This window comes from Argopecten irradians, chromosome 4 (genome assembly GCF_041381155.1).
Source record: "Argopecten irradians isolate NY chromosome 4, Ai_NY, whole genome shotgun sequence".
Classification (NCBI taxonomy): domain Eukaryota; kingdom Metazoa; phylum Mollusca; class Bivalvia; order Pectinida; family Pectinidae; genus Argopecten; species Argopecten irradians.
In genome coordinates, this window is record NC_091137.1 from 32,819,061 (window position 1) to 32,846,172 (window position 27,112).

General features: G+C 33.6%; 3 protein-coding genes across 5 annotated transcripts in view; 1 reads left to right on the top strand and 2 right to left on the bottom strand.

Annotated features, from left to right (window-relative positions):
• Positions 1-129: 129 nt before the first annotated feature.
• Positions 130-5,887, bottom strand: LOC138321346 (calcyclin-binding protein-like). Its single transcript, XM_069264974.1, has 6 exons — positions 5,726-5,887; positions 2,599-2,830; positions 1,965-2,061; positions 1,513-1,612; positions 904-1,001; positions 130-661 (listed from the first exon to the last, which is right to left on the bottom strand). Exons 1-6 carry the CDS (start codon positions 5,738-5,740, stop codon positions 520-522), a joined length of 684 nt encoding a protein of 227 aa, XP_069121075.1. The 5' UTR covers positions 5,741-5,887; the 3' UTR covers positions 130-519.
• A 41-nt stretch (positions 5,888-5,928) lies between these two features.
• LOC138321344 (phosphatidylserine lipase ABHD16A-like) lies at positions 5,929-23,233 on the top strand. Its single transcript, XM_069264972.1, has 20 exons — positions 5,929-6,171; positions 6,931-6,987; positions 7,336-7,402; positions 7,709-7,795; positions 8,039-8,118; positions 8,576-8,634; positions 10,208-10,294; positions 12,638-12,711; positions 13,026-13,066; positions 13,426-13,548; positions 14,566-14,679; positions 14,918-15,082; positions 15,505-15,568; positions 16,299-16,362; positions 17,244-17,315; positions 17,705-17,773; positions 18,175-18,248; positions 18,640-18,738; positions 19,829-19,875; positions 20,697-23,233. Exons 1-20 carry the CDS (start codon positions 6,076-6,078, stop codon positions 20,802-20,804), a joined length of 1,647 nt encoding a protein of 548 aa, XP_069121073.1. The 5' UTR covers positions 5,929-6,075; the 3' UTR covers positions 20,805-23,233.
• Positions 23,234-24,322: 1,089 nt separating this feature from the next.
• Positions 24,323-27,112, bottom strand: part of LOC138321343 (MFS-type efflux pump MSMEG_3705-like) — a 36,791-nt gene continuing 34,001 nt past the window's right edge. For all 3 annotated transcript variants that reach the window (XM_069264971.1, XM_069264970.1, XM_069264968.1), the window contains one exon: positions 24,323-26,551. In XM_069264971.1, the coding sequence (XP_069121072.1) occupies positions 26,409-26,551 (143 nt within the window). In that variant the 3' untranslated portion in view covers positions 24,323-26,408. The remainder of the gene's footprint in view (positions 26,552-27,112) is intronic.

The window sequence follows — 27,112 nt, forward strand, 5'->3', positions numbered from 1 at the left end:
TAATGCAGACACTTAGAGACTAGATAGACAAAACTGTCACACATGTGTACCAGGATTAGATTAGGCAATATAAGTTTTCATATGTAATGCAAAACTTAGAGACTGGATAGACAAAACTAACTAAGTAAAAATGTTTGATTTGTTTAATGATATTTCATTTCATTATGTAGGGTTACAGGGGAGATGATTCAAAGTGAAATAAATGTTGTCCATATGTAAAGTACTGCATCAAAAAAATCGATAAAGTCAAAACAATTCGTTCATAGATTTGGAAAACACATGCTTGTAGATTTGAATTTGACCATAGCAGTACCATCATGTTACACAACTGAAGTCAGTGCTATCAAATCATACTCTGTTTGCGACAGTCACTCCAGTATTATATTGATGTCCTTTTTCATTTCGTTATCATTATGTCACAGTCATTTGGGGAACAGTAAACGTTGGTGGTATTATATTATGTGGATCTGAATAGAATAGTTCCGACATATTATACAGTGAAAATTCCACCCTTTAATCTTAGATCATAGTCTGTTTGTTGCGAGAGTCACTCCAGGCTTTGCTGATGTTCTTTTTCATTTCATCATCACCATCTTCATACATTTGCTTCAACATGTCCATCAGGGAATCGTTGGGGTCCTTGCTGTCATCTACCTTGGGTCTGCTTAAAAGGTTCAAAGTTGACATAATTTATTTACTAAAATAAATATCATTATCATATAAAAGTAAGCAAGTAAATAATCAGAAATAATCAGTCAAAAATGTAAGGAAATCCATAAAATTAACAATGACTTATTGAAGACAAAATGACTTATTGAAGACAAAATCATTTAAATTCAAATAGAAATGTGAAGTTCTTTTAATATGATTGTAAACAGAACTTTTTAACTAAAGAATACTTACGCTTTAGTGTCTTGTGCCTTTTTCTCTCTTTCTGTGACATAAGCCCATGTCTTTACATCCTTTTTCTTCAACATCACTAAAACACTGTTCGTCTTTACCTAAAAAGAAAAATATATTTTAATCTCCCATTTTGTTTAAATCAGTACTGAATTCTGTTATTACAAAGCAAAGTTGCTGACAAAATCTCAAAAGACTTAATTTTAACTTCTCTATGGGCTTCTACATTTGATAATTCTGTTCTACTACAGTTCTCTACAATATGCTCTAATCTGCAGTGTGGTTTCCATGGAGGCAGCCATAATTGTTAAAGCATTTACATTTCCAAAGTAACCAACCACATCACAAGATTTCAAAGTCAATGAGCTGATTGGATAAGCACAATAGTCATGCTGACATGACCTCAAATAAAGAGTTGGACGATGTTATTTTTTAATATATTTATATTTCAAGCCCTAATCAAGCTCAATATAAGTTTTAAAGTCTACATTCAACTGTTCCTGAAGCAAGCATTAATGTGAAGTGAAACTGCAAGCAATTCATCCTTTTTCTAAAATGTTTTACTTTACAATTAATTAATCCTAACTTTACAATATTTGTAATTAATCTCACCTTGAAATAGCTGCTCTCTGGAACAATCTCCTCCATCAAGTTAGCTATGTGCCATTCATGATTTTTATTTTTCAGTTCATTAACTTGGAGTCTAAATGACCTACAGAAGAAATATAGTGGTACACAAATATTTATATGATACAATGGAAAGATATTATGGAGTATTCCAATTACAGACATATTTACGACTACTTATATTAACTAAAATGTGCCTAATTGTACTCGTATTTTTTCATTCTTTTTTTTACAATAAACTAATAATTATATGCTATTATCCTCACCTAATACATTCAAGTTCAAACATTTGTAACTGTATATGATGATAGGACATTATAAAATATAAACAGAAATTCAGCAGTCAAATAATTTTTTTTAATTGTTTCTTTGATCTCCTTTAAGAACTTTAATAAGTCCAGACTAAGAAGTTATACAGAAATGATAATGCAACAAACCTGGAAGTAAAATTACAGGTGATTTTATCTGTGGGTAAACTTTGGACTTCTGGCAACTGGGCATAGATTTTCATAAATTTGTCTGACTGATCCCAAGCTATAATAACAGGAAAAACGATTCTTACTTTAGTAAAAACTTCAAACTGAAAATATACAGTATTTTGGATATATTCTCAACTTGGATTTTTTCATACACCATCAAGAGGTCCAGCATTACAGCCACTACTGGCCTCCTTTGAAAAGAAGTGACATTGATAAAGTATGAAAGGTATCCAATAAAATGTATATAGTGTAACCTGTCTAAAAAGGATGCCACTAGGACTAGCATATTTGGCTGGTATGCAGATTATGAGGTTTTAATTACAATGGACTAAGAAGCTAAATACCATATAATTATATACATGTAATTACCTCACGATTCACCAAGACCTGGTTTTGACAAGGTATGTAATGTTATCATAAATATGAATTTAGGATCAAAACCAATCATCAAAACATTTCAAGCTTATAACTTCAAACATACAAATTTGAAATAAATGTAAAGTATTGATTATGTGTTAATTGTATGGAATAAATTATAGAAATTGTACCATGCAACCATGGTAAATTTGGTAATATTTGAAATTTCAATTACCATAGTTTTTCTCTTGTATATATGATACAGAGCGAGGCTGTTTAGTTTTTAATCCCTCTGTTGTAGGTTTTCCAGTTTCTGTCTCCATAGCATCTCCACTTGCTTTAATGGCCTCCTCTTTGTTGATGATTTCTGTTTCTAGCTTCCGTAGTTCAAGTGATAGAATATCTTTTACTCTTGGACGAGATGCAGCTTCCACAAATCCTCGCAACTCTGCAGCATCTTTCCGAAGCTTCAAAAAAAATGCATATCTAATTAGAATGTGCACTATTACTGTGTCCATACCCTAGCTGGTCACAGCTGTAATTATAGAGTAACAGAGGAAGTTAATCCATGATTGATCATTTCTAAATGCATCAGCGCTTTTTCTTTCTGAATTCGGAAAGAACATTTTAATGCATCTTGGGAATTCTACTAAGATTTGAAATATAATTCCCATTGGCAATGGCCCGAATATAATTATTAGCCCCCCCAAAAAAACAGAAAAAGCCATGCTTATTTATGTTGGCTTCTACAATTCAATATTGTGTCCCATAAGTTACAGTGTTTCACAAAGATGCATACTGTCATGCAAGATTATAGTCTATAGCACGTACTATTCTTTTTGTAACCCGGCCTGTACATTTACAGGTTGAAAAAAAGAGTCAAGATAAGATTATTTATCCTACCAAATTTTGTAACATTCTCTTTCCCTTTTGATGAGTTTACATAAATGAATAAAACAATAATTTGCATTTGTATTTTTGAAAAGTCTCAACATGTATACAGGGGATCCATAATTAAATGGGCCCTAACACCACTTCTCCAAAATTCCTGGATTCGTATCAAAGCTGTAATAATAATATTTATTCAGGTAAAGTAACAAACAGACATACATTATGTGGCAGTTTGGTTGGACATAAAAATATCAATACATAGATATATATACATGTATCACAAATTTACATTTAGATAGTTCACCGTAAAGTTACAAATTAACAAACATTATACATGTAAATCTTTACCTAGGATAACCCATCAAAGCCATGAAGGCTTATTTCCAAGGGGGTTCCCATATAATAAGTTTATGATTAATTATGAAATTAACTTATCACACACTTATAACATAGTTCATAATATGTTTTATATGACATTGAACAATTTCAAAAACATACTTAGCCTTCACACTTCTCCATATATAGGACATTGGATAAATTAAAAATTCACATATTAACTCCTATATTGATCTTTAGAAACATCATGAAAATGTTTTTTGACAAGACCTTTAAAACGATGTTTGTTGTTTTCTCGTTTTATATTGTCAGGGAGATTATTCCAGTCTTTTGCAGCACTATAAAAAAAGTGAAGGATTCTGGTCCTTTGACGTTTTTGATATTAAAGTTCATAGAAATTGATCTTGTGTTATATTCTTTGCCTAAAGATGTAAAGGATTCTTTTAGATAAACAGGAAATTTATTATGTACAATATTTAAAAGATGATTGAATTTCAGCTGTTTAACCCTGAATGTTACATTAAGCATATTAAGTTGTTCAAGTTCAATATGATTAATTTGTGTTCTAGGTTCAAGCTTGGATATGAATCTGACAACTTTGTTTTGGATAATTTGTAGTTTTTGTTTGAGAATTTTAGTAAGCCTTTCAAACCAGGATGTACATGCATAGTCAAAGTGACATAGAATGAGTGCTGAGCAGAGAGTTTTTCTGGCTTTGAGTGAAAGACATCTGCAGTTCCTATACAAAAATTTCAGCCACTGGTTTACTTTCCTGATAATTTTATTCGCAGTTTGTTCACCAGATAAATATTCATCTAAAAGCACACCAAGATATTTTACTTCAGGCTTTGGATCTACAGTAAAATCCCTACAGACTAAGCAAGAGAGTTGTCAGGGAAGCTTCTAATTTTCCCTTTATGTCCAAAAAGGATACTCTCCGTTTTACCCAAGTGAAGGGATAACATATTGTCGACGAGCTAATCCTGACAAGATTCTTTATATTTGAGATATAACTAGAGGATCTCTGTGTGAAAATAATATTGCACTAGCTATCATCGGCATATATCCGTAACGGGAACCGTTACTTTGTATTTTGCCATCATAGTATATTTACTATATATGTTTACCTTTTCAACTCATTTGTCATTCCGGTCATAGGTTAATTGTTTACAAAATTCACTAGATATAGCTACACTAGCTCTCTGTACGCAGGCAGAGTGCTGCTGCACGTTTCCCCGAAATAACTTTGGTTTCGAGACTAAGGCGCATTCGCTTCGGCCTCTGATTGGTCACTGTTGTATTTCGCATAATTTCGTGGGATTTTGTTGTGTAACATTGGATTCAATAAAACTCCTGGATAGCAAGTAAGTACGCCGCTTTTACGATTGAATTCGTGAGCCGTCGGTCATTCTTTCCTCTTTCTACTATTACTGATAATTATAGGCTAAGTATAAGCGTTACGCATGTTTATTAGGAACTAGGTGGTAATTAGCTGGGATGGGGGACGGTCTCAAAGTAAACCTGTAATGCCATTGTGGTGAGTGCTGTTTAGTCTTGTTTACCTGTAAGTGCCGCGGCCCTGTGCCTTGTCATGTTTTTTATACGTCCTGCTATGTCTGAATAAATATTTGTTATTAACTGTTTATATTTGTCAGTCTCTTATTTTCCACGTTATGTCAAACAAGTATTTCCTTACTCAATGGAACCTGGGTTGAAGTACTGAATGTGGAGTGGGCGTGCACCTGAGTACACCCCTCCCGTTACATATCATGTATGTAAATAAGTGAATTAAATTATTATTTGCGAAATTTCATGACTGAACAGAAACTAATATACATAGATTCTAATATATGTTTCTGGGTTGAATGACATTGACATATAAAAAAAAATTAAAATAAATTTATTAGGGTTTATAATTGTTGTCTAATATTTTGAGTAATATATGAATAAACACAACTGTTTATTTGACAGGAATATATCAAGTGAATAAGAAAAGACACAAATGAAAAACGAGGAAAAAGGTCCATAGGTTAACAAATACCCTTTGTTCAGGTGGTTGAAACGAAAATGAAAGTAAGATTTTGGTGATTTTCTATGTCTGTCTTGGACAAAAAAGATTTTTTAAGTAAACTTACTTCTTCTGTACTCATGTTTCTCTTCAAAGTATCTGTAAACTCAGCTTATATAACGGATGATTTCTAATATACGCCAAATTAATCAGTCTACTCTTCTTGCTAGTTTTTCGTCAAATTCTAGATTTTTCCAACATGTGTTTCTAAAAATTTCGGCAACACACGTTAATGACACGCTTCGCATTTGCGGCTACTCCTTTCGTTTTATCAAACGTTTAAGCGACTATGACGCATTTCCATTCTAATATTCTCGGGATTTTTCAACATATGAAACACAATAAATCAGAGAAACTCGAAAACTCTGTTTGGCCTAACAAGAAGCTCGTCATCGTCGAATTGATAAAGAAAGAGGGATGTCATATTTCGAGAAGTTATACAGATGCTTTAGTGGGCCAAAATTATTCAGAAGACACAAAGATGAAACCAGACCGAACTATGAAGACAAGCAGGTTATTTCATTTTTGAGATACAAATTGTGATAAATGGGTGAAGGAGCATATAAATATTTTGCCAGGTCCAACAGTCTGACGGTTGCGAATCTGTCAGTACATTGAATACAGAATATGTAACAAAATACACACGTTTGAGATAAAATAGGGCTTATGTTATGATTTATTCAATCACAATAGAAAAAAAAATGTAGTGGTTTTAGCTTCCTTGTATGAGTATCAACCCAGTGCAAACTCTAGGCCACCTGTACTGTTTGTGGACTTAGTAACACAAAATGAGAAAATGTAGCCACCAGACCAGGGATCTTCTAACACTAGCTATATCTAGTCACCATGCAATGCTCATTCCAGTCCAATCCCTGTACACAAGCTCCAACCTCCTTTCACATTCAACACTCTTATTCCACTACAGTGGATATTTAGTTGGCCGCAATTTTGTAACAGGAAAGGAGAAAATGTTGCGACGAGGCCAGCTAGGGCTCCATCCTGGTACCTCCCAATACACTAGAACAGTATAGATATGCAGATGCTCTATCTGCAATTGAGCTACCAGGTCATCAATGATCAACCCAGTCAGAGTCCACTCCCGCTACAATGCCAACTTAATAAAAAAAAAATTCACATTAGTTCATGCAGTCATGTAATCAAGTAGCTACATCATGTATATAGTAATTTATAGTGACTTGTTGAGCAGATCAAGCCAAGTCATCACATATAGTTTGAATTTGATGATCATATAATTTCTTTCCTCTATTACAGGCTAAAGTCTACACCCCAAACATGTTGGAAGCCACGGGCAATAAGTTCATAAGTGTTGTGAGTAAAATATGTCCTACGTGTACATTGTATATAATAAAACGTAAATTTACACACAGGTTGTTTTTAAAATCAATATGTTATATTCATATCTTTGTGCAATATCAAAAGAATTAATACCAAAAAAAAGTAACAAAAGTATAGTACATTGTATCTGTATTGTACTTATATTAACTATATATCATTTTGATATCAATTTCAAATGAATGTTTAAGAAAAAAGTAACACAATGTATTCAAAAAATTGTAAGATTTTTTCTCAAGCTAACCATATCACTTACATTGTTAAAGTTAGTTACCATTTTGTCATTACTTCATGTTGTTAAAAATTATCTTTTGATTGTTACAGCTGAGGTTTTGCTTTTCATTTTCCTACTGGACATCCCCAGTGGTACTGTCCATGCTATACAGACGAGGTATAATTTCTATACTTTAATATATAAGCTTATCAATAAGTATCTGTTCCATTCAATATCTAATGTGTTCTCTTTTTTAATTGATTACATAAATCTGTCCAGAATTAGCACAAATAAAGAGTTATGTAAAATTAATTACATGTATTGGAAAATGATAATTTGGATCATATTCTTAATTTCAAAGACTAGAACAAGAATTGTACGAAATATTTATTGAACTGGTTTAACATAAAAACATACATACAAAATGGAACAAATAAGCCTCATCCTTAAAAATTGTTTTTAAATTTTGATTTTTCCTACTAGGTTACTTCTCTGTGGATGGTATGGTCAGTCTGAGCAAGTTAGGCTTCTCATTAAGTGTTATCTACTTAGTCGCCTGGCTGTTAAGGGGTGAGATCATTTTGAAACATTTCTAATTTATGTATACCCTGTTCAATTTTTCTGCATTGTTTTAATAGAAGTACATGGTACAATACACAAATGACTAGGGAACATTTTTCTATTCATTTGGCATTGACAAAATATCCAGTCTTGTTTTTCTGAGACAATTGATGCAGCTGAAGGAAAGTTGAAACACAGAAGAAATTCTTTACTTCCCTGATGTTGCTGAAACAAGAATTTTACTATTGACAGGAAAAGGTCGATGGGACAACTGGGATTACATCATGTTTCTGGATGTCCTATTGAAGGCACAGAAATCTGAGGAATTTCGGGTAAGTACCGTTCTAGTTATGGACTAAATATATTGTAGTTTCAATTATCAGAAAAGTTAAATCAAGAATGATTGCAGATTGATGAAAAATGAAATGAAAAAAAAAATAACCTTATCATTTGCCACTGGAACAAAGAAAAATATAGACATTAAAATTGAATATTTTTATTAATTCATTCACGACTGAAGACACGTTTAGGCTCTTATAAATTAAAGACTAGACCAGTCCATTTTGAAATTACAGGGTACAATTCAGAATTAGTTTTATTTTTTGTTGGGTTCTTGCTCACATTCTTAATAAGTCTAGTCTTACACACTTTCAATACATTTTCTATTTGGTGTCATTATTGTAAGGAATTTGAACCATACCTGTTGTCTTACGATAGTCAATAGTGACAATGTTTGGTAAACTGAAATGCTGCCAGAATCATTTGCACTTATAATATTTCTTCTTTTAGAATCAGTTATCAAAATTTGATTTTGAGTTCTGGGCCTGGCCAATAGATTACAGTGTTGGGTAAGTGGTTTCTAATTACCAAATACCGTATTCGCCGTAATTAGCACCCCTCCCCTTACAAATGCCGCTCCCCTTTTTATGAGAAGAGTTGAAGTTGTATAAATGCCCCCTTTCCATGGACTTAGCAATGTTTTACAACATGTGATGCCTCTCACATCAGCATTGTATCCCATATTACATGATCTTGTGAGTATTTTACATGTGAATGATAATGCGTCTCAAATGATAGAAGGCATATGCATGTTTGCTGTAACAGATTAATGTACTAGGAATACAGAAAGAATTAAAATATGGCTGACTTTTTCCGTCTGCAACTTAAATTTTAGTTCATTAATAAGCGCCCCCTTTGTTACAATTATTGAGGCGCCCTGGGTGCTAATTACAGTGAATATGGTATGTCTAGTTATTATTTTACTTTGTTACTACTTCATTGATCTTTCTCTAACCTTGGATAGAGATAGTCAAAATTTTACTGGACTGAGATATTGTTCTATGCTGAAGATCATTGCTACACAAGATCGTTACTAAAACACATGTGTTGTCTAATATAATGGCAATAATTCCAGAATGTCAGAGTAATAATATCATCACAGTATTTTGCATTGATAATAAAGTCAGGGGCAGTGGTAGCAAAGTAGTTTATGAATTGTTTATTAAACGTTTAGCCTAACGGCTTACAAAGGGTAAAGGTGCCCCCCCGACAAACCTCTAACTTGGGTATAAAGTCCAATGCAAATGGAAATGTTATCTATTACTGGCCATAGATCAGTTGTTTTTCTCTGGACAAATATTGGAAAAATACTAATTATATTTAAGTTATGCAAAGAAATGAAATTTATTAGGTCATCTGACTGTCCGTCGTCGTGTGCCGTGCGTAAACTTTTCCTTTAAATCGCTACTAGTCATAAAGTTCTTATTGGATTTTGACCAAATTTGGCCAGAAACATCCTTAGGGGAAGGGAACAGATTTTGTATAAGTGGACATTTTTGGTGACACTGACACCCCTGGGGCCTTGGGGGCGGGGCCCAATAGGGGACATTTTGGTAATTCTTAAAAACGCTACTAGTCAAAAAGTTTTCAAGGGATTTTAACAAAATTTGGCCAGAAACATTCTTGGTGGAAGGGAACAATAAGTTTTCAAGGGATTTTAACAAAATTTGGCCAGAAACATTCTTAGTGGATGGGAACAGATTTTGTGTTAATGATGGATCTGTGACCACCCTGGGTCCTGAGGGGTGGGGCCCAATAGGGGAAATCAAGGAAAATTCCTTCAAAATGCAACTTGTCATAAAGTTCTCATCGGATTTTGACCAATTTCGGCCAGAAACATCCTTAATGGAAGGGGAACAGATTTTGTATAAATGGTGATTCTGACCCCTCTGGGGTAGGAGGGGCAAGGCCCAATAGGGGAAATTTTGATAATTCTTTAAAACGCTACCAGTCATAAAGTTTTGAATGAATTTCAACCAGAAAATGGTGGCTCTGACCCAACTCCCTCTTGTTACAATTTGTGGAGATGTTTTTCAGATGAATGTTAAGGCCCATGGGCCTCTTGTTGTATTTTCTTTTCAGGGCATCAACAAGAAACAGGGATGCTGCCCGGAACACACAGCCACCACATGCTGGGTCCATTACACAGATTCCTTTATCAGCTGTAAGGTAAGACAGAAACAGGGCTTTATAAGGTTTTATATAAAAAAAATGCATAAAGGTGAATTTATAGAGAAGCAGTGACTTATTTTATTTTTAAAACTCAAAGTACCATATTCGACCCAATAAGTGCCCAGGGCACTTAAAAAATTTACAAAAGATGAGGGAAACTTATTATAACCAAATTTAAACTAGCCTGTCATAAAATCATTGCACAAGGTAAGCCATAAATCAATTTGCAAAAGAAATCAAATAAAGAAACAGACACAGTTTTCTTATTGTCATTCTACATTTAATTTGAGATAAGTGAAATTTAGGTTTCAAAGTGAAAGATGATTATAGAGATGAGCACGCTTATTGGGTCGAATACGGTAGATCTGAAATATGTATTTTTGTGTTATATCTCAATGTACAGTGTTGTTGATATAAATACAAATTATGTATAGTGGTGTTCCAATTAATCAATTTATTTGACGTCTCCTCGTTTGCCCTGGAAAATCGATTAGTCAATCAGTGATTTCTGTAGTCGATTTCAAAATGATGAAAATGTAAAAAAAAAAAATGTACATCTAGTAATACTTTGAGGCATGTCGCTTTCTGGTGTGCTGCAATAGTGTTTATCTGTAACATGATGTTACATGGTTTCTGAATGGCTACTGGATATGTAGTTCTGGTGTCGCTGCAAGCGCGTCAGCTTCCAGCAGCAACATCGATGATGAGCGATCACTAACATGGCGACAAATACATCAGAAAACAAAACAAAAAAGGACAAAGAAAGTATTGGATACAAAATGAAATGATAAATACATATTGTAAACAACTATTTTAGGAAAGAAAAAGTAAACAAGAAACCTGATTTTTGTAACATGTAAGCCTGACAGAACACAAAAACATTAGTCAGTCATTAGTCTATGATCGATCGTTTTAAAAGAATAATGATTAATTGTGAATTTATGAAGTGATGCCCACTCTAATTATGTATTATATTTGCATATATTTACACTTGCTATGCTTGGTCACTATACGCTAATACTAGCCGATTTTGTTTACCATAACTGCATGGTAACATTGAACTTTGAACTTGCGTAAGAAAATGTTCTATGCAACGTAAAAGGACTACTTTTTTTTAAACAAACACATGGCTTTGTTTACATTTTGATGCAACATTACGTGTATATTGTTGTTTTTCATAGAATTTTGGAAAAATGTGAACAATAAATATATGTTTTATATTTATGTATGATTCAAACAATTTTTAAATTAACAATTGTATAAAGAAACGGAAAAATATCCCGACCGGGGCGACGTGCTTTCATTTTTGTTAAAAAGGATGGGTGTCAAATGTAAACATTACCTCTGTGTCTGTGTTCGTCATACGATCGAGTCTTTTGGGTGGACGGGCGTGAGACCTGATAGAGGTCAGTTATAAACATATCCTCTTGTCTTTGTTCTTTGAGAATTTAATCATGTGTATTATAAAACATGCACCGCTAGTAATCCACGTGTTGACAGTTACGCGTCACCACAAATACATTGTATCCATCGAACACAAGTGAAGTTGTTCCATCTATAGTCTAGATGGCGATGGATATAAGCATAGATTATATAATCACATGGCTCCGAAGGATGTAATATCGTCAAGTCAGACAACAATCTCAAACAAATTTAGCTACTTGAACACTGGTGTTTTGACAACTTCGGAAAACTCCACTGTGTAAGCGTGCGTCAGCCTCGCCTCGCTGCACAATAACGGTCACCGAGTTCACACATGTGGCCGAGACCAAATACTTTATGTTATTACGCTATATATGAACTTTTTGCAAAATTTAATACCTACTTAAAGTTCTGATCTGATTAAATAAAATTATCCCTGAAATTTACTTTGTTTGTCATGTTTATTTTACACTAAAATATTGAACTTTTTTGTCGTCGCGGATGAATAATTCTACCTTACGTGCAGCGTCATCATTCGCTGTTCAATTGAGTAAGCTCCTCCCACTTTTGACCGACTTTTATTGAATAATTACGTCACTTTCAAATGACGATTTTATTGCATAAAATATAAATAAAAAGTCGTGTGAGTGTAAATATAGGGAATGGATTTCGTTTTTATGTTAACCATGCTTGTATGGAGAAATTCCTCTAAGAATATATTCAATATGGGGCACTAACGCGCCCCATAGAATATATTCTTAGAGGAATTGCTCCATACAAGCATGGTTAACATAAAAACGAAATCCAATCCCTATATGAACTCATAAAACAGTTATGTTACTGTACATAAGATGCTTGGATATTCGCTAGATAAGTTACAAATAACAAAACGATTTATGTGACCTGTAATAATTACAGTTACATGTGTGCCCATACCTTTGGCCGGCGAATGATGTACCCGGGCTCCACAGCACTCATCAACACTCTCCTAGGTAAATGATAAATTGGCTCTAGAATCTTATTTATTTATGATATTGTAGTAGTGTATTGAGTATATACACACTCTCTTGACTACAGCCAGTGTCTCCATAAGATCCTAGCTTAATGTTATGTAATATTCATCATTTATGTAAAGATTTTTTTTAAATCTTAAAAAAGGATATTAACATCTGTATCTGCCTGAGTTATAACATTGTCATTGGAGATTTAGTGTTTTAAAACTTAGTTATAAACTATGGAATAATTTTGATTTGGAAAAGTGATGGCAATATCATGCCCTTTTTTGACCTCACCATTTCATTTTCAGAAAGTATGCTGATTCAGGAAAGAGGCAGGCTAGTGGATGAGGTAATTTTATACTTAGTCTTAAACGTCTCATTCTTTCATTGAATGTACAGAATCTTTCTTCACCATTGCGTAAAAGCTGTTTTACAGAATCTCAAAAATGATTTGTTTATTGTTAAAACTTTGCTTTTTCAGTATCATCATGATATTAACTGCCCTGTAGTAGACTCAGTGCCTCACAGAAAAGTAGGGAAATAAACCTACATTGTTCACTTAGTTTTATATGGAGAATCTTCTAGTTGTTTTGTCCTGTGACTCCATTTTGAGCTTTTGATGAAAGTGCTTTGACATAAAAAAAAATTATATTAACTTTTATATCAGAAATGTACTGTGTCTTTAATTTACTTGTCTTTCTGTATTAGTGTAAAGGTAGACGTTTCAAGGTTCAGACGGAGGATAAGAACGAGATTGACACCATGTTTATTGATCGCCGACCCCAGGGACAGTCGTGGGGGAATCCGTTGATACAGAAGGGGAATATTCTGGTGAGGATGATAATGTCCAGTCAAACATATCGAAAAAATGTCGGGTTAATATTGTTTTTAGCTTACCTGGCCCAAAGGGCCGATGAGCTTATGTCTTGGCCCAGCGTCTGTTGTCATTCCATCCATCCGTCCGTCCGTCAACATTTCCTTTAAATCGCTACTTGTCCTAGAGTTCTGCATGGAATGTAACCAAATTTGGCCAGAAAACATCCTTAGGGGAACGGAAGCAGAATTTGTATAAATTTTGGCCCTGACCCCCCAGGGGCAGGAGGGGCAGGGCCCAATAGAGGAAATAGTGGTAAATCATTTAAAACGCTACTTGTCATAGAGTTCTGCATGGAATGTAACCAAAGTTGGCCAGAAACATCCTTGGGAGAAGGGTAACAAATTATAAATTTTGGCTCTGAACCCCCGGGTGCAGGAGGGGCGGGGCTCAATAGGGGAAATAGAGGTAAATCCTTTAAATCGCTACTAGTCATAGAGTTCTGCATGGAATGTAACCAAAGTTCGCCAGAAACATCCTTGGGAGAAGAGGAACAGATTTGTATAAAATTTGGCTCTGACCCCCTGGGGGCAGGAGGGGCAGGGCGCAATAGGGGAAATAGAGGTTAATCTTTTTAAACGCTACTAGTCATGGAGTTCTGCATGGAATGTAACCAAATTTGGCCAGATACATCCTTGGGAAAGGGGAACAGAGTGTGTATAAATTTTGGCTTTGACCCCTCATTCAGAATAGAAACAATGATCCTGTAATCAGAACATTACTTGGCATTACAATAACCAGGTGAGCGATACAGGCCCTCTGGGCCTCTTGTTTAGAGAAGGAACAAAATAAAGTTGAAAGAAATATTATTACATGTATATCATTACTGCAGTAAATGTATATTACATTAAAATGTTTATGGAATATTGTGGTAGATATATTTCAGCAAATTCTATGAAATTGTGTGTATTATTGTCTGAGTGTAGAAAGGGGATAACTCTGTGGATCTATAATGACAAAATGTATCCCCTCAGGTGATCACATGTGAGGGGAACTCTGGATTTTATGAGATCGGCTGTACAAAGACTCCTCTGGATGCTGGCTACTCGGTCCTCGGCTGGAACCATCCCGGATTTGCTGGCAGTTCTGTATGTTATATTTGTTGTCAGACATGTCTGCCTCATAATGAATTGGATAAAACCTGATGTCTCTTATGAGAATTGTAAAAAAAAAATTAATAGTGTGTGCCAGTTGTGATGCAATTTAATTAATAATTTAATAATCCATTCTATATACATTATAATGAAATATGTAATATATAGGGGTATATGACATGTAAAAATGGATACCCAAGTATTTCTTATTGAATGTTTTATACAATTACAGGGCTCCCCTACCCCAGAACAAGACCAGAACGCCATGGATGCTGTCATGCAGTATGCCATCAACAAACTAAACTTCCCTCCAGAGAATATCTGGCTGTTTGCCTGGTCTATCGGCGGTTACCCAGCCTCCTGGGCTGCTAAGACTTATCCTACCATCAAATGTGTCGTGAGTATAGGGATCATGGTCAGCACAATATAAATCCAATCCCTGCACTAATAACTTAAGTAAGGCAGGACCTTAATTGTGTCTCTTTTCGTTTAATGATTGTCTTCTGAAAGCCTTATCTCATACAGTAGTTGTCTCAGGATTTTCATTCCTTGGTTTTAGTTTCATCTAAGCAAGGAGGTATGTCATCTTTCAGAAGAAAGTCACTGTGACCTATATTATCAATTAACCTACAAAGCTGTACATATGTACAACAAAAGAGAAAGTTTGTGCAGGTGCTTTGCATTATTTTGCATCCAGTTATAGAATTTCTTGTTTGATCAAATTTATTCATAAAATTTAAATGAGAGCTGTTTTAGAAAAATAAGATCTTAGCTATTATTGCAGAATTTCTGTCCCTATAAACAAGATTTGGGTTTTAGACACTGGATGCTACGTTTGATCATGTGGAGCCTTTAGCCCTTGCCAGGATGCCTCAGTTTGCCAGTAAGTACTGACTATTCCTCTCAAATCCCAAAAGCATTTAGTTGTCTCTGCCAAAGGAACCTTATGTGCCAATGGTAAATACTTGATACTAACTTCAATATATCTAGTATGATCTAGTTCACTTGTTACAAAAATTTCATCAGTTTGCATCTTAATTAAAAACTTGAAACCTACCTTTCAGATATATATTATACAAATATTTCATGGGTTAATGTGCTCTAGTTCATAATATTTAACCCGAGGTGATGGTAATCAACAAATGTTATATTGCACGAGGCCAAAGGCCGAGTGCAATATAACATTTGTTGATTACCATCACCGATTTATTCAGTACAGTAAACGTCTACATGACATGCTTGATTCGAGATCTATAAATCAAGCGCGAAATTGAGCGTGAACCTTTGTGACGTCATAATAACGTAACTTCCTGTTACTCACAATTCCTCGGAAGCCGTGCAATATAACATCTCGAACCGTGCAATATAACGTTTCCATGGAAGCGTGCAATATAACTTTGAACCGTGCAATATAACAAGGTTTTATTGAACGGTCGGTGTAATAGTTGAAAATATTATATTTCTTCATATATAGATTGGTATAAACAAATTATGTAATAAATATATATATCTAGCTTGAGGTGATATTCATCTTACTGTCGATAAATAAATTCTGTTTATGAAAGATTTCACATCATCAAACTATTATATTAAATTGCTTTTTATTTTTTCAGGAGGACTTGTTTCCCACACTATTAAAACCTATCTGAATCTGAATAACCTAGAACAGATCAAAGAGTGAGTTAATCTGTCTGCGCATATCACTGAGTTGTCTCCCCTTTTGGTTAAGTACTGATTGTGAATTCATTATTTTTCAGGTAAAATAATGTTGTTTTCTATGGGGGGGGGGGAAATAATGTAAAACTGACAAACACATGACATTGTAACAATAAATACCTTCCCCCAAGGGTAGATAACTCTGTGCTACTTATATGTAAAATGCAGGTCTCAGTAACTAATTATCTGACTCCATTAGGCTACTTCACAATAAATTCTCCCAATATGTCAATTTGGAAATGTTGTGGATGAAATACAATATACCATTGGTTAGTATGTATCACCGTCTGTTGGCTATTGATTGTAATGTCATATTTTGACATGATTTTCGCATTTTGACATGATTTTTGCGACATCACTTAAGGTGGGACTAACTGACTATAAATTGTACTTAAGCCATGTTGTTTATGTACATGTATCTTGAAACCCAAATGTTGGCTTTAACTATAAAAAGCTAAGAATTTTCTGTTTTTAATTATTCAGTAGCATACTTGCCAACCCTCCCTATTTTGGAGAGAGACTCACAATTTTGAAGCCCAATTTTAGGTCATTTTAGCAAGTCCAAATTCTTTATTAATCAAAATGTCAAAACTCTTACTATACCATCAGAAAGAACAGGTCAAAATATGCAAAAAATCAACCTTTTACTTCTTCATAGGGGGTTACTTAATTAGTAGACTTTCTTGAAGTTAAAAGTTTAAACGTGTGAAATTACTCGCATGGGAATTTCAAAAGGTTGACAAGTATGCATTACATGTAGTGTTGATGAATAATATTGAACATTATAAAGAATTTTTTTATCAGGTATTGTAGTGTACCATCATGTTGTTTGTATTCTTTAGGTACCCAGGTCCAGTTCAGTTTATCAGAAGAACACAGGATGAAATGATAACAACCCGTCCACTTAATATAGGGTAAGTCTTTACATAAAAAAATATCAAAATAATAAACTTACTGGCGTGTTATGTCATGTCACAACCATGTCACAACACTATTGTGATATCACGGGTAACTATGGTAACTATGACATAGAAACAGAAATATCACATCTGATCCTGATTTTGCCCATCTTTATAAAAACAAAAACAAAGCTGAAAATTTTTGCCGATATCCTCCTGAACATTTAATGTTACATATCCACTCAATTAAAACCTACTATTTCTATTGTAAAATTAAAATGACATTCCATTCTTAGCCTGTTACACAGGTTTAGTAGTATAACTGTTTATTGTCAGCCTAGTGAGATTTGGTTTAGTGTAACACTAGAAAACATTACTGTACATATTTTATTTTTGATATCCAGGGAGACGCCCATGATGTCATTACCCAGTAACAGAGGAAATGATTTACTTATAGGATTTCTAAACCATAGGTAACTATATACCTAGATCAGGAATTTGTTTACAAGTATATAGAAACTATAAAGAGCTGTTCGCTTAGTTGTAAAAGGCTGCCATGATGAAATCTAGGCAATATTAATAATAATACAATGGAACCTGACCTTACAACCACCTCAAAATTTCAACCACTCTGGTATTATGGGTACTGTAAATCGACTTTATTTCACTTGCGCTTAAATTTGGCGGATTTTACAGGCGGTAATTAAGACATTGCGAAAATAAATCTCAACAAAAACGTGGTACAAAACAGAGAAATTAAGTCGCAATGAAAATTGGTTTACAGTACCTCGTTAGATTTAATTAGGAGATGTATTGTCCTTTTGTATGGAACAAATAAAGCAAGACCTTTAGGTATATTTTTTTTACTCTTTAGGTACCCAAATATTGTAAATGAAACTACTACACGCACCCTAGAGAGGTGGTTAGCAGAAAAAACCGAGGGACAATGTGAGTTTACCAAAGTTAATATTTCTTTCTGGGAATGAATTGTAGTACTATTTCAGTCTGACTACTTAATTCACATAAAATGATAAAGCTTAAGATTGTTGATTGTTATTAATCATTACAAATATATCAATACCATTTTCTAGTGTGGAGATTTATAGCTGTTTTTTCATGAGATTATTCTCTTACTTTTTTTACAATATGTTTGAATGAACATGCATATATATTTTGAAATTGGTGATTTTTGTAAATTGGAGAAGGAGGTCTATTTGTTATGAGGGGCTTATATGGGAATATATACCTTATTTTGAAAATGATTTTTAAAACTATTTTACTACATGGCTGAAAAAGTTACATGTATCATAGAGAAAGTTTGTATAATATTGTGTTGTAGATGTGCAATATACTGAACATGGTGTGAATGAAAAGGAATGTAGTTTCAAACTCAAGCAGCACATGGACCATGTCTCCAATACATTCCCATCAACAATCGGTAAGTCTCGATTTCATAAAGCTTTTAGTTTTTTCCGCTAATACATTCCCATCGACAATCAGCTAGTCTCGATTTCATTAAGCTTTGAGACTTTTTCTCTGATACATTCCCATCGACAATCGGTAAGTCTCCATATTTCATAAAGCTTTTAGTTTTTTCCGCTAATACATTCCCATCTACAATCAGCTAGTCTCGAATTCATAAAGCTTTGAGACTTTTTCTCTGATACATTCACATCGATAAGAGTAAATCTTGAATTCAAGAAGCTTTTGGCCTTTTTCTCCAATACATTCCCATTAATTAGGTCTCAAGTTTTAGTTCAACTATGTCCAATACATTATTACTACAATCAAGTAGCTCAAACTCAAATACCTTCTGGCTCATCAAATTTCCTCCGATACTTTTCCATTAAGTAGGTCTTCAGTTTTAGATGGACTATGTCTCCAATGCATTCCTACTACAATAGATAAATCAAATACCTCAAACTCAAATATCTCATGAGGTTTATTTCTGATTTATTATCTGAAATCAGTAGGTCTCAAACTCAAACATCAAGTGGACATTGTTTCTAATAGAAACCCATCTTATACAAATATCACAATATCTCAAGTACAGAGAGTACATGTAAAAACAAAAGAGTCATTACAAGAGGTTGAAAGTATTCAAATGAACCTGTCAAGAATGATGCATTAAAGGATAAAGCATAAGGTTCTGCAAATATTATGTACTAGAGTAAGATATAATGAAAATAATAAATCTACAACAAAAAGGAAAACGAGAAATTCTTAGTGCCAAGGTCAATAAAGGAAGAGAATCAAAATCAAGTTCATACAGTATAATGATATATACTGAACCAAAAAATTCTTCAACAATGACTAGGTATTATTTAACTCTACCATTTTTTGTATCAAGGTATTACCACATACATTCAAGAAACTCTCCCAACAAAACATGTTTGCTGAACCAAAATATTTCTTAAGTAGATTAATATCTTTCACCATTATTTTCTTCGTTCCTGAGGTGTAGAAATAGTTTGTAAATGGTTGTCAATGATAACGACTATACTGAACAATCTTGTTCCTTTACACAGGTGCAGACTATTCAGATGAAGATAGAAAGAGAATGGCATTATACCTTGTAAGTAAAGTGTATACCAGATATTTATTCATACTTCACTTACAGAAAAACGGACCAACTGATAAAGTAAACTGGTGAAATACAGCAATGTTTAATTTGATATTTCATAAAATAATGATATAATAAAGTGAGTTTTGTTCGATGTTTGAAAAGGGAGCAACAGTGACTAAGTGATTAAAAAGTTTCAACATATTACCACAATCTCTTCACTGCTGAATTGAGTGTTTGAAACAAGTACTTAATTAATGAGACTAAATTACGTACCAGCTTCATATGATACCGATTAACGTTTTTGCAGGACTAGTATCTCCAGTGGTGATGGAATGTTACTTTTTGTAATCTTCATGCTGAAATGACATTAGCGAGGGATTAAGCTGGGATATCATCTTTTGATGTCATTCCATCACCAATAGAAACCATAATCCCACACAAATGTTATTGGGTATCATATTGTACGTGAATTAGTCCCATTGATCAGAGGTCTTACAGTGGTCTTGTCTTCATACTCTGGCATTTTTGCACCTCCAATATTAAATGTGGTACAAAATGTATATTGAATGGCTCGGGCTATTTATAAAATATAAAAACAAATAAACCTGGTGTGAAAAATCCAACGGAATATCTGTATAACTTTGATATTAATTTTGTGTTTTATCTTTGCAGATTTCTTTACTACATGCTACAACTTTAATTTAATTAGTGTGTTTACAGGATTTTACAATTATTGAAACTGATTCATCTCAAATTTTACCTGTAAATAGTACATCACTAGTGTAACGTAGTACCAGGTAATAAATATGTTTTTGCTATATCCTCTGCAGGCGACCAAGCACCTGAAGAACTTTGATACTACCCACTGTACCCCTCTTCCTCACGACAGATTCGAGGAGCCATGGCGAGCAGGAACCTCCGAGGAACAGACACGGTGACCTCGTCACCTCTAAACATGATATTCATATGTAGGCCTTTTTAAAATGTGTTAACTTGCATGTAAAACAATTGATAGTTGGTATACATTTGCATTACCAAATAGACTTTCGTTTTCTCCATTACTATTTTAAATAAACATTTTCTTGGACTACAGTCAACAACCGTTAAACTTTAAAGCGTGTTACAACATGTTATTAATATTTTTTGTCATTTATTTAAAGTAAATATTATTGTAGGTATTCTTACATTAAAAACTCTCAGCTTACATTAACTGCTCATTTTTCTGAATAGTCCTTAAAAAATCAAGAAACTGCTGAAAGCAAAAATTCTGCTGCCACTTTTATTTAGAGTACCTATATAGTGGTTTCTTGATATTTTGAAATTTTCACAAAAAATATATGTATGTATTTAATAATTACAATCTTATTAGTTTGAACTTGTAGACATTGTTTGATTTGAATACTCGCGTCTATTTTTTAATACTTTTGTCACATATCATTGCTGCCTTAAAGTGAACACCAATCAGATGTATGTTAATGTACCTACTGAGAAGGATGTGTTAGTTAATTATCATAACATAGGTGTTAAGGTGTGAACAAAGTTTGTCTATTGAGTACTTTTACTGTATTCCTTCCTTATAAACATTTGCATTAATACCTCTCCTCCATACCCCGCCCTTTTAAATGTTTTCATAAGCACACCATGTCTGTATCTTAACCAACCCATAGAAATGCTGATCAGTGAAAATTATACTTTGATACTGTGATTATATGGGAGCATCAGAATATAATGTTTGAATTTTATTAAAATTTTTCTGTTTCTGTTTTTGTGATGTTTTGAATACTCAGCACTTTATCATGCATGATCAATCTAAATATCATAAATACAATATCATATAGCTGGTAATTTTCGCAAAAAAAAATGATCTGCAAAATATTTGGAAAATTGTTTAATCATATATAACATTAAAGTCAGCTCATGAAAATGTAAAGTCACTGAAATTTTCTCCTTTTTAGTTAAAATCCCCCAAAAATTTGACCTATGTAAATACACGTACATGTAACTGGCTATACAGTAAATGTCAGCTAACATCATATCCTTAAGGTCATTTCTTTTCCATATAATGGAAGACATCACACCAGCCTAAGGAACAAATCACCTTTTTGAGGCAGGAATATTAGGTTTGATGTACTGCTGCCATGAAATTTGTGGGCTTAAGTGTTACGAAGGTATGTTCCGTCCCTCACCTTGTGTCCCGTCGCATCACATCCCTGCTATGATCTAGTGAGGTAGTAGCAGACATTGTATCGTCCTACAGACATTTCCAGTATTTCCTTAGTTGTTATTATACTATTATTATTCTTATTATTATAATATCATTTCGAAAGCAGTACATAACAACAGACAGATATGTACTTTATGTACAGCTGCTTGCTGAAGACTGTATTTTTGTTTTCCAAATTTTATTTGTGATTTGTTCAATATTTGATGTATATTATTCGTCTTCCTGTTGGTTATACATATGTATATACAATGTATACACACCTGGTCCAACTTCTGTGTTATTGGCTTTTGTAAGGTATTTGAATGTTAGTTATTTTATAATAACTCCTTGTTTTTCTGAGTAGGTTACCTGTATTTCAATAAGAACTTTTACAAGTACCTGGTATCATGAAACAAGGACTTGTAACTGAAATAAGTTTGATGCATCCCTATTATGTGATATGCATGCATTGTTACATAAATTTCATACTAAAAATAGAATGACTTAATTCTATTAATAATTTAATTGTCACAACATCACTGAATGACAGATTGATAACATGAAGATAAACCAACTTGGTGCTATCACTTATGTAGTGCCATAAGACTCCTTAATGTCCAATACATTACACATCAAAGCACTGTTTTTATATTTAACCATTTACCGTATTCGACACAATAAGCGCCCATTTCAATATAAGCGCCCCTCCCCCTTTTTGAGGCCTCAATTTCAATTGCCCAGGCATAAATAAGGACCAAAACTACATAAAACGGTATGAACTTGCAATAATTTTGACTTATTAGCACCTTTTCATTTTTATCAATTTTTTTAAGGGCCCTGGGCGCTTATTGGGTCGAATATGGTAAGTATGAAACACCTTTGGTAGCACCTAGGAGCATTCCCTGAATTATTTATGATTATTTGGGATTTAATTGTGTTCAACAGGTACTTGTCTTATTTGTCATATGTCTTGTATACATACATGTAATCACAATATCAAGTATTGAAGTATTGAACCAACAAGGCGAGTTATTGTAAATTTAATTATAACAGAACTTTTTATCATTTTGTTATGAATTATCAATTCAAAAATGTAGAAAAATAATTGTAAACTTCAAAGCTACACAGATACTGCTGTTACCCTATTTTTCCGGAATTTAAATACAGTGGAACTCGGTTAATACGAACTCGAAGGGACCGAGATAAAACTTCGAGTTATCCGAGCGTTCGAATTAAGCGAGTTCTCGTGTCTACTGACGATCTCTTTACTTGGTACTATATAGACTAGTTCCATGTCGTAAAACGATGTGAACGAGAGAGATGTCAAAATCGCCGATGGTAGTTGCAAAATTATGACAATAAAACCGAGATATATATTTTGAAATGCCGTTCTACGTCAGATTTGTCCAAAAAATTTCATTTCGAGTTATAAGAACGTTTTATGTATGATTTTTTGTCAAAATGTACTTCGTATTATCCGAGTTCTTCGAGTTTTCCAAATTCGAATTATCCGAGTTCTTTAAATAAAGATAAAGAGGGAATTCGGCCGGGACCGGCAAAGTACTTCGTATTAAGCCGGGTTTTCGAATTATCCGAGTTCGTATCAACCAAGTTCCACTGTAAAAATAATATACCAATAGTACATACCTTATTCATACAAACAGCAGTCTTATTACTATGTGAACACAAATGTAATGTATGTCTCATTAGTAATGTGTCTTTCTTCAGTTATTATGAAATTAATCAATAATTCATTAATAAATTTGTGATTTAAGTTATTTATAATTACAGAATGTCACAGATGTCAATATTTAATGAACATTTACATGTAAATAGGATCCTCTGTACACAAAATCTTTACACCACTATCAAATGTCTTTGTTTTTATATATATGGAACCTGTGTAGAATTAAACAAGAAATTAAGAAAATACACAAATTTCACTTTATCTTTGTGTGTCTTTGTTTTCTTTTTAGATGTATAATTTGTCATTAGAAAAAGAGATGTTTGATGAATTTGTATAATTATCATCAGAAAAAGACCTGGTTTAGTAGTAATTTATAACAAGAAATGAAAATAATATAATTCAACATAACAAACTCGGGAACAGAAAGTGAGTGTTTGAATCCGAGTGCAACATTATCCATACCATCCATGAACTGATAAATGCTTACACTTCTCCACGCTACAGACACCGGGTAAACAATTTCTACTCTAGTGCTCAACTATTGATAGAAAAATTGCCGAAACACATTTCGATAGAGATTTAAGTTTTATTTGAATACTAACATATTATGTACAAGTATATATAATATCAAAAAGATTTAAAAGTATATATTCCTCCTCATTATATACCTCCTACAGCCTGCTGATCTGTAGAAGATTGAATAATGGGAAATATCCATAACAGTTTATAGATAAGACAAACTAATACTTTAATCATAAGTACTCATTGGTAACCAAAAGGAACCAGTGACAGAAGAGACTATAGAGCAGTGGCTAGAGCACTGGTGATCTTCAGTAAATGTACATTATAACAATAGATATTTCTGCTACATTCCTATACTGCTATACTACTCCTCTTAGTAACCAGCAGATCTGGAGTGTCCATGGTAACCTATGGAATATATCCAAAGTGCTGCATGGTACAATTTTACAAATAGTAACCACAAGATTTTAAACTATAGAAACCACAGTAACCAGAAAATCTTTTAAGAATCCATGGTAACCAAAAGATTTTTAGAATCCATGGTAACCAAAAGATCTTTAGAATTCATGGTAATCAATGGTAATCAATGGTAACCGGAAGGTCTTTAGAATCCATGGTAACCAATGGTAATCAATGGTAACCAGAAGGTCTTTAGATTCCATGGTAACCAATGGTAATCAATGGTAACCCAAAAGTCTTCAGAATCCATGGTAACCAAAGGTAATCAATGGTAACCTGAAGGTCTTAAGAATCCATTGTAACCAATGGTAACCAGAAGGTCTTTAGAATCCATGGTAACCAAAGATAATCAATGGTAATCAATGGTAACCCAAAGGTCTTTAGAATCCATGGTAACCAATGGTAATCAATGGTAACCCGAAGGTCTTTAGAATCCATGGTAACCAATGGTAATCAATGGTAACCTGAAAGTCTTTAGAATCCATGATAACCAATTGTAATCAATGGTAACCCAAAAGTCTTTAGAATCCATGGTAACCAATGGTAATCAATGGTAACCCGAAGGTCTTTAGAATCCATGGAAACCAATGGTAACGAGAAGATCTTTAGAATCCATGGTAACTAATGGTAATCAATGGTAACCAAAAGGTTTTAAGAATCAATGGAACCAATGGTAACCAAAGGGTCTTTAGAATCCATGGTAACCAATGGTAATCAATGGTAACCCGAAGGTCTTTAGACTCCATGGTAACCAATGGTAATCAATGGTAACCTGAAAGTCTTTAGAATCCATGATAACCAATTGTAATCAAAGGTAACCCAAAGGTCTTTAGAATCCATGGTAACTAATGGTAATCAATGGTAACCAGAAGGTCTTTAGAATCCATGGAAACCAATGGTAACCAGAAGATCATTAGAATCTATGGTTACCAATGGTAATCAATAGTAACCTGAAGGTTTTAAGAATCCATGGTAACCAAAAGGTCTTTAGAATCCATGGTAACCAATGGTAATCAATGGTAACCTGAAAGTATTTAGAATCCATAGAAACCAATGGTAATCAATGGTAACCCGATGGTCTTTAGAATCCATGGTAAGCAATGGTAACCAGAATATTTTTAGAATCCATGATACCCGTAGTAAAAATCCATGATAACCAAAAGATCCTAAGTGTCCATGGAAACCAAAAGTATTGAAAGATAGTAGATTGTCAAAAGATGCACTTTACCATGTCTATCTTAATAAATTATTCCTGATAATTTTATTAAGCTCTTTACTGCTCTTTCGTTTCTTCAAAAACAAAAGGAAACATAAAGTCAAAATTGGTGAAAAAATTAATAACTACATGTATGTATTTCATGAAAAAGCATGGAGATGCTTTCGTAATTCAGAGACTTAAGTGATGATCACCGTGAGACATTTTCAAGATGATCTTAACGACAAATGACTACCCACAAAATCTCTATCACAGACTCCAGATGAAGCAGTACAAAAATAGTGACGAGTAAACACACAAACACACAGGCCTTAATGAAATCCTGTTTGCTGCCAGACATAATGAAATGAGAACTATTTGTCGGGGAGTGAATGGTAACACCGATATGGTGGAGCGAGATCCATTGAAGATATATAGTCTTCTGTATATGATCTAATTATGACACTCAACAGTCTTTATTTCTTGTCTGTACTAGATTCCATCTCGTGGTAGGTGCTATTTTGTGCACGTTTCTGGTCCCGCTTGATGACTATAAATACTAGGATGTAGACAAGAGCGCCGTAGATGTAAGGTCCGGGATACAGGATGTAAAGTGTGGCTGGAAAAGAAGGGACAAAAACAATAAAATAAGGTCAGTCAAACTTTTTCATGTGAAATCATGGGACAGTTCCATTATTAAGCCAATGGTCAAATACAGCTAAGAACAGTACAGATCAGAGGTCATATAGAAAGATCAAGGTTAAAGTTAAATTAACCTGAAATAATTAGAATTAAATATCAAGTCTCTTAATTATCCAATATATATACGTATATCACTACAGATGTTCACCATTACCAGTCACTATCTACAAGTCCCAGACAGTTTTGTATTGTATTGGTGAAAATAGTTTCCTATAACAAATAATTGCTTTATCACTTTAATCAGCTTGTTATTTACCTTTATTTATATATGACCTAGTGTGATTTTCGTTGGTTTTATAATTTGGTGTGATATCTTGATATAACCATGACGTAGCGTCAGGATTCAAGAAAGAATTAGACAACAAAATAGCTGACTCCACTTGCGTTTTCGCACCACATTTCATATGAGCTTTATGAAACTTATCCTCACCAATTCTCATAATAAAATCTCACATGAAATGGATACTCCTCAATAAGA

What these genes read in the sequence shown, in the direction of transcription:
- LOC138321344 (XM_069264972.1), top strand. Translation starts at nt 6,076, where the DNA reads ATGTCATATTTCGAGAAGTTATACAGATGCTTTAGTGGGCCAAAATTA. An exon ending in CAGGATGCCTCAGTTTGCCA is followed by an intron (nt 15,569 to 16,298) that starts GTAAGTACTGAC and finishes TTATTTTTTCAG; the next exon opens with GAGGACTTGTTTCCCACACT. An exon ending in TACATTCCCATCAACAATCG is followed by an intron (nt 18,739 to 19,828) that starts GTAAGTCTCGAT and finishes TCCTTTACACAG; the next exon opens with GTGCAGACTATTCAGATGAA.
- LOC138321346 (XM_069264974.1), bottom strand. An exon ending in ACCTGTAATTTTACTTCCAG is followed by an intron (nt 1,613 to 1,964) that starts GTTTGTTGCATT and finishes TTTCTTCTGTAG; the next exon opens with GTCATTTAGACTCCAAGTTA. An exon ending in AAGGCACAAGACACTAAAGC is followed by an intron (nt 662 to 903) that starts GTAAGTATTCTT and finishes CCTTTTAAGCAG; the next exon opens with ACCCAAGGTAGATGACAGCA.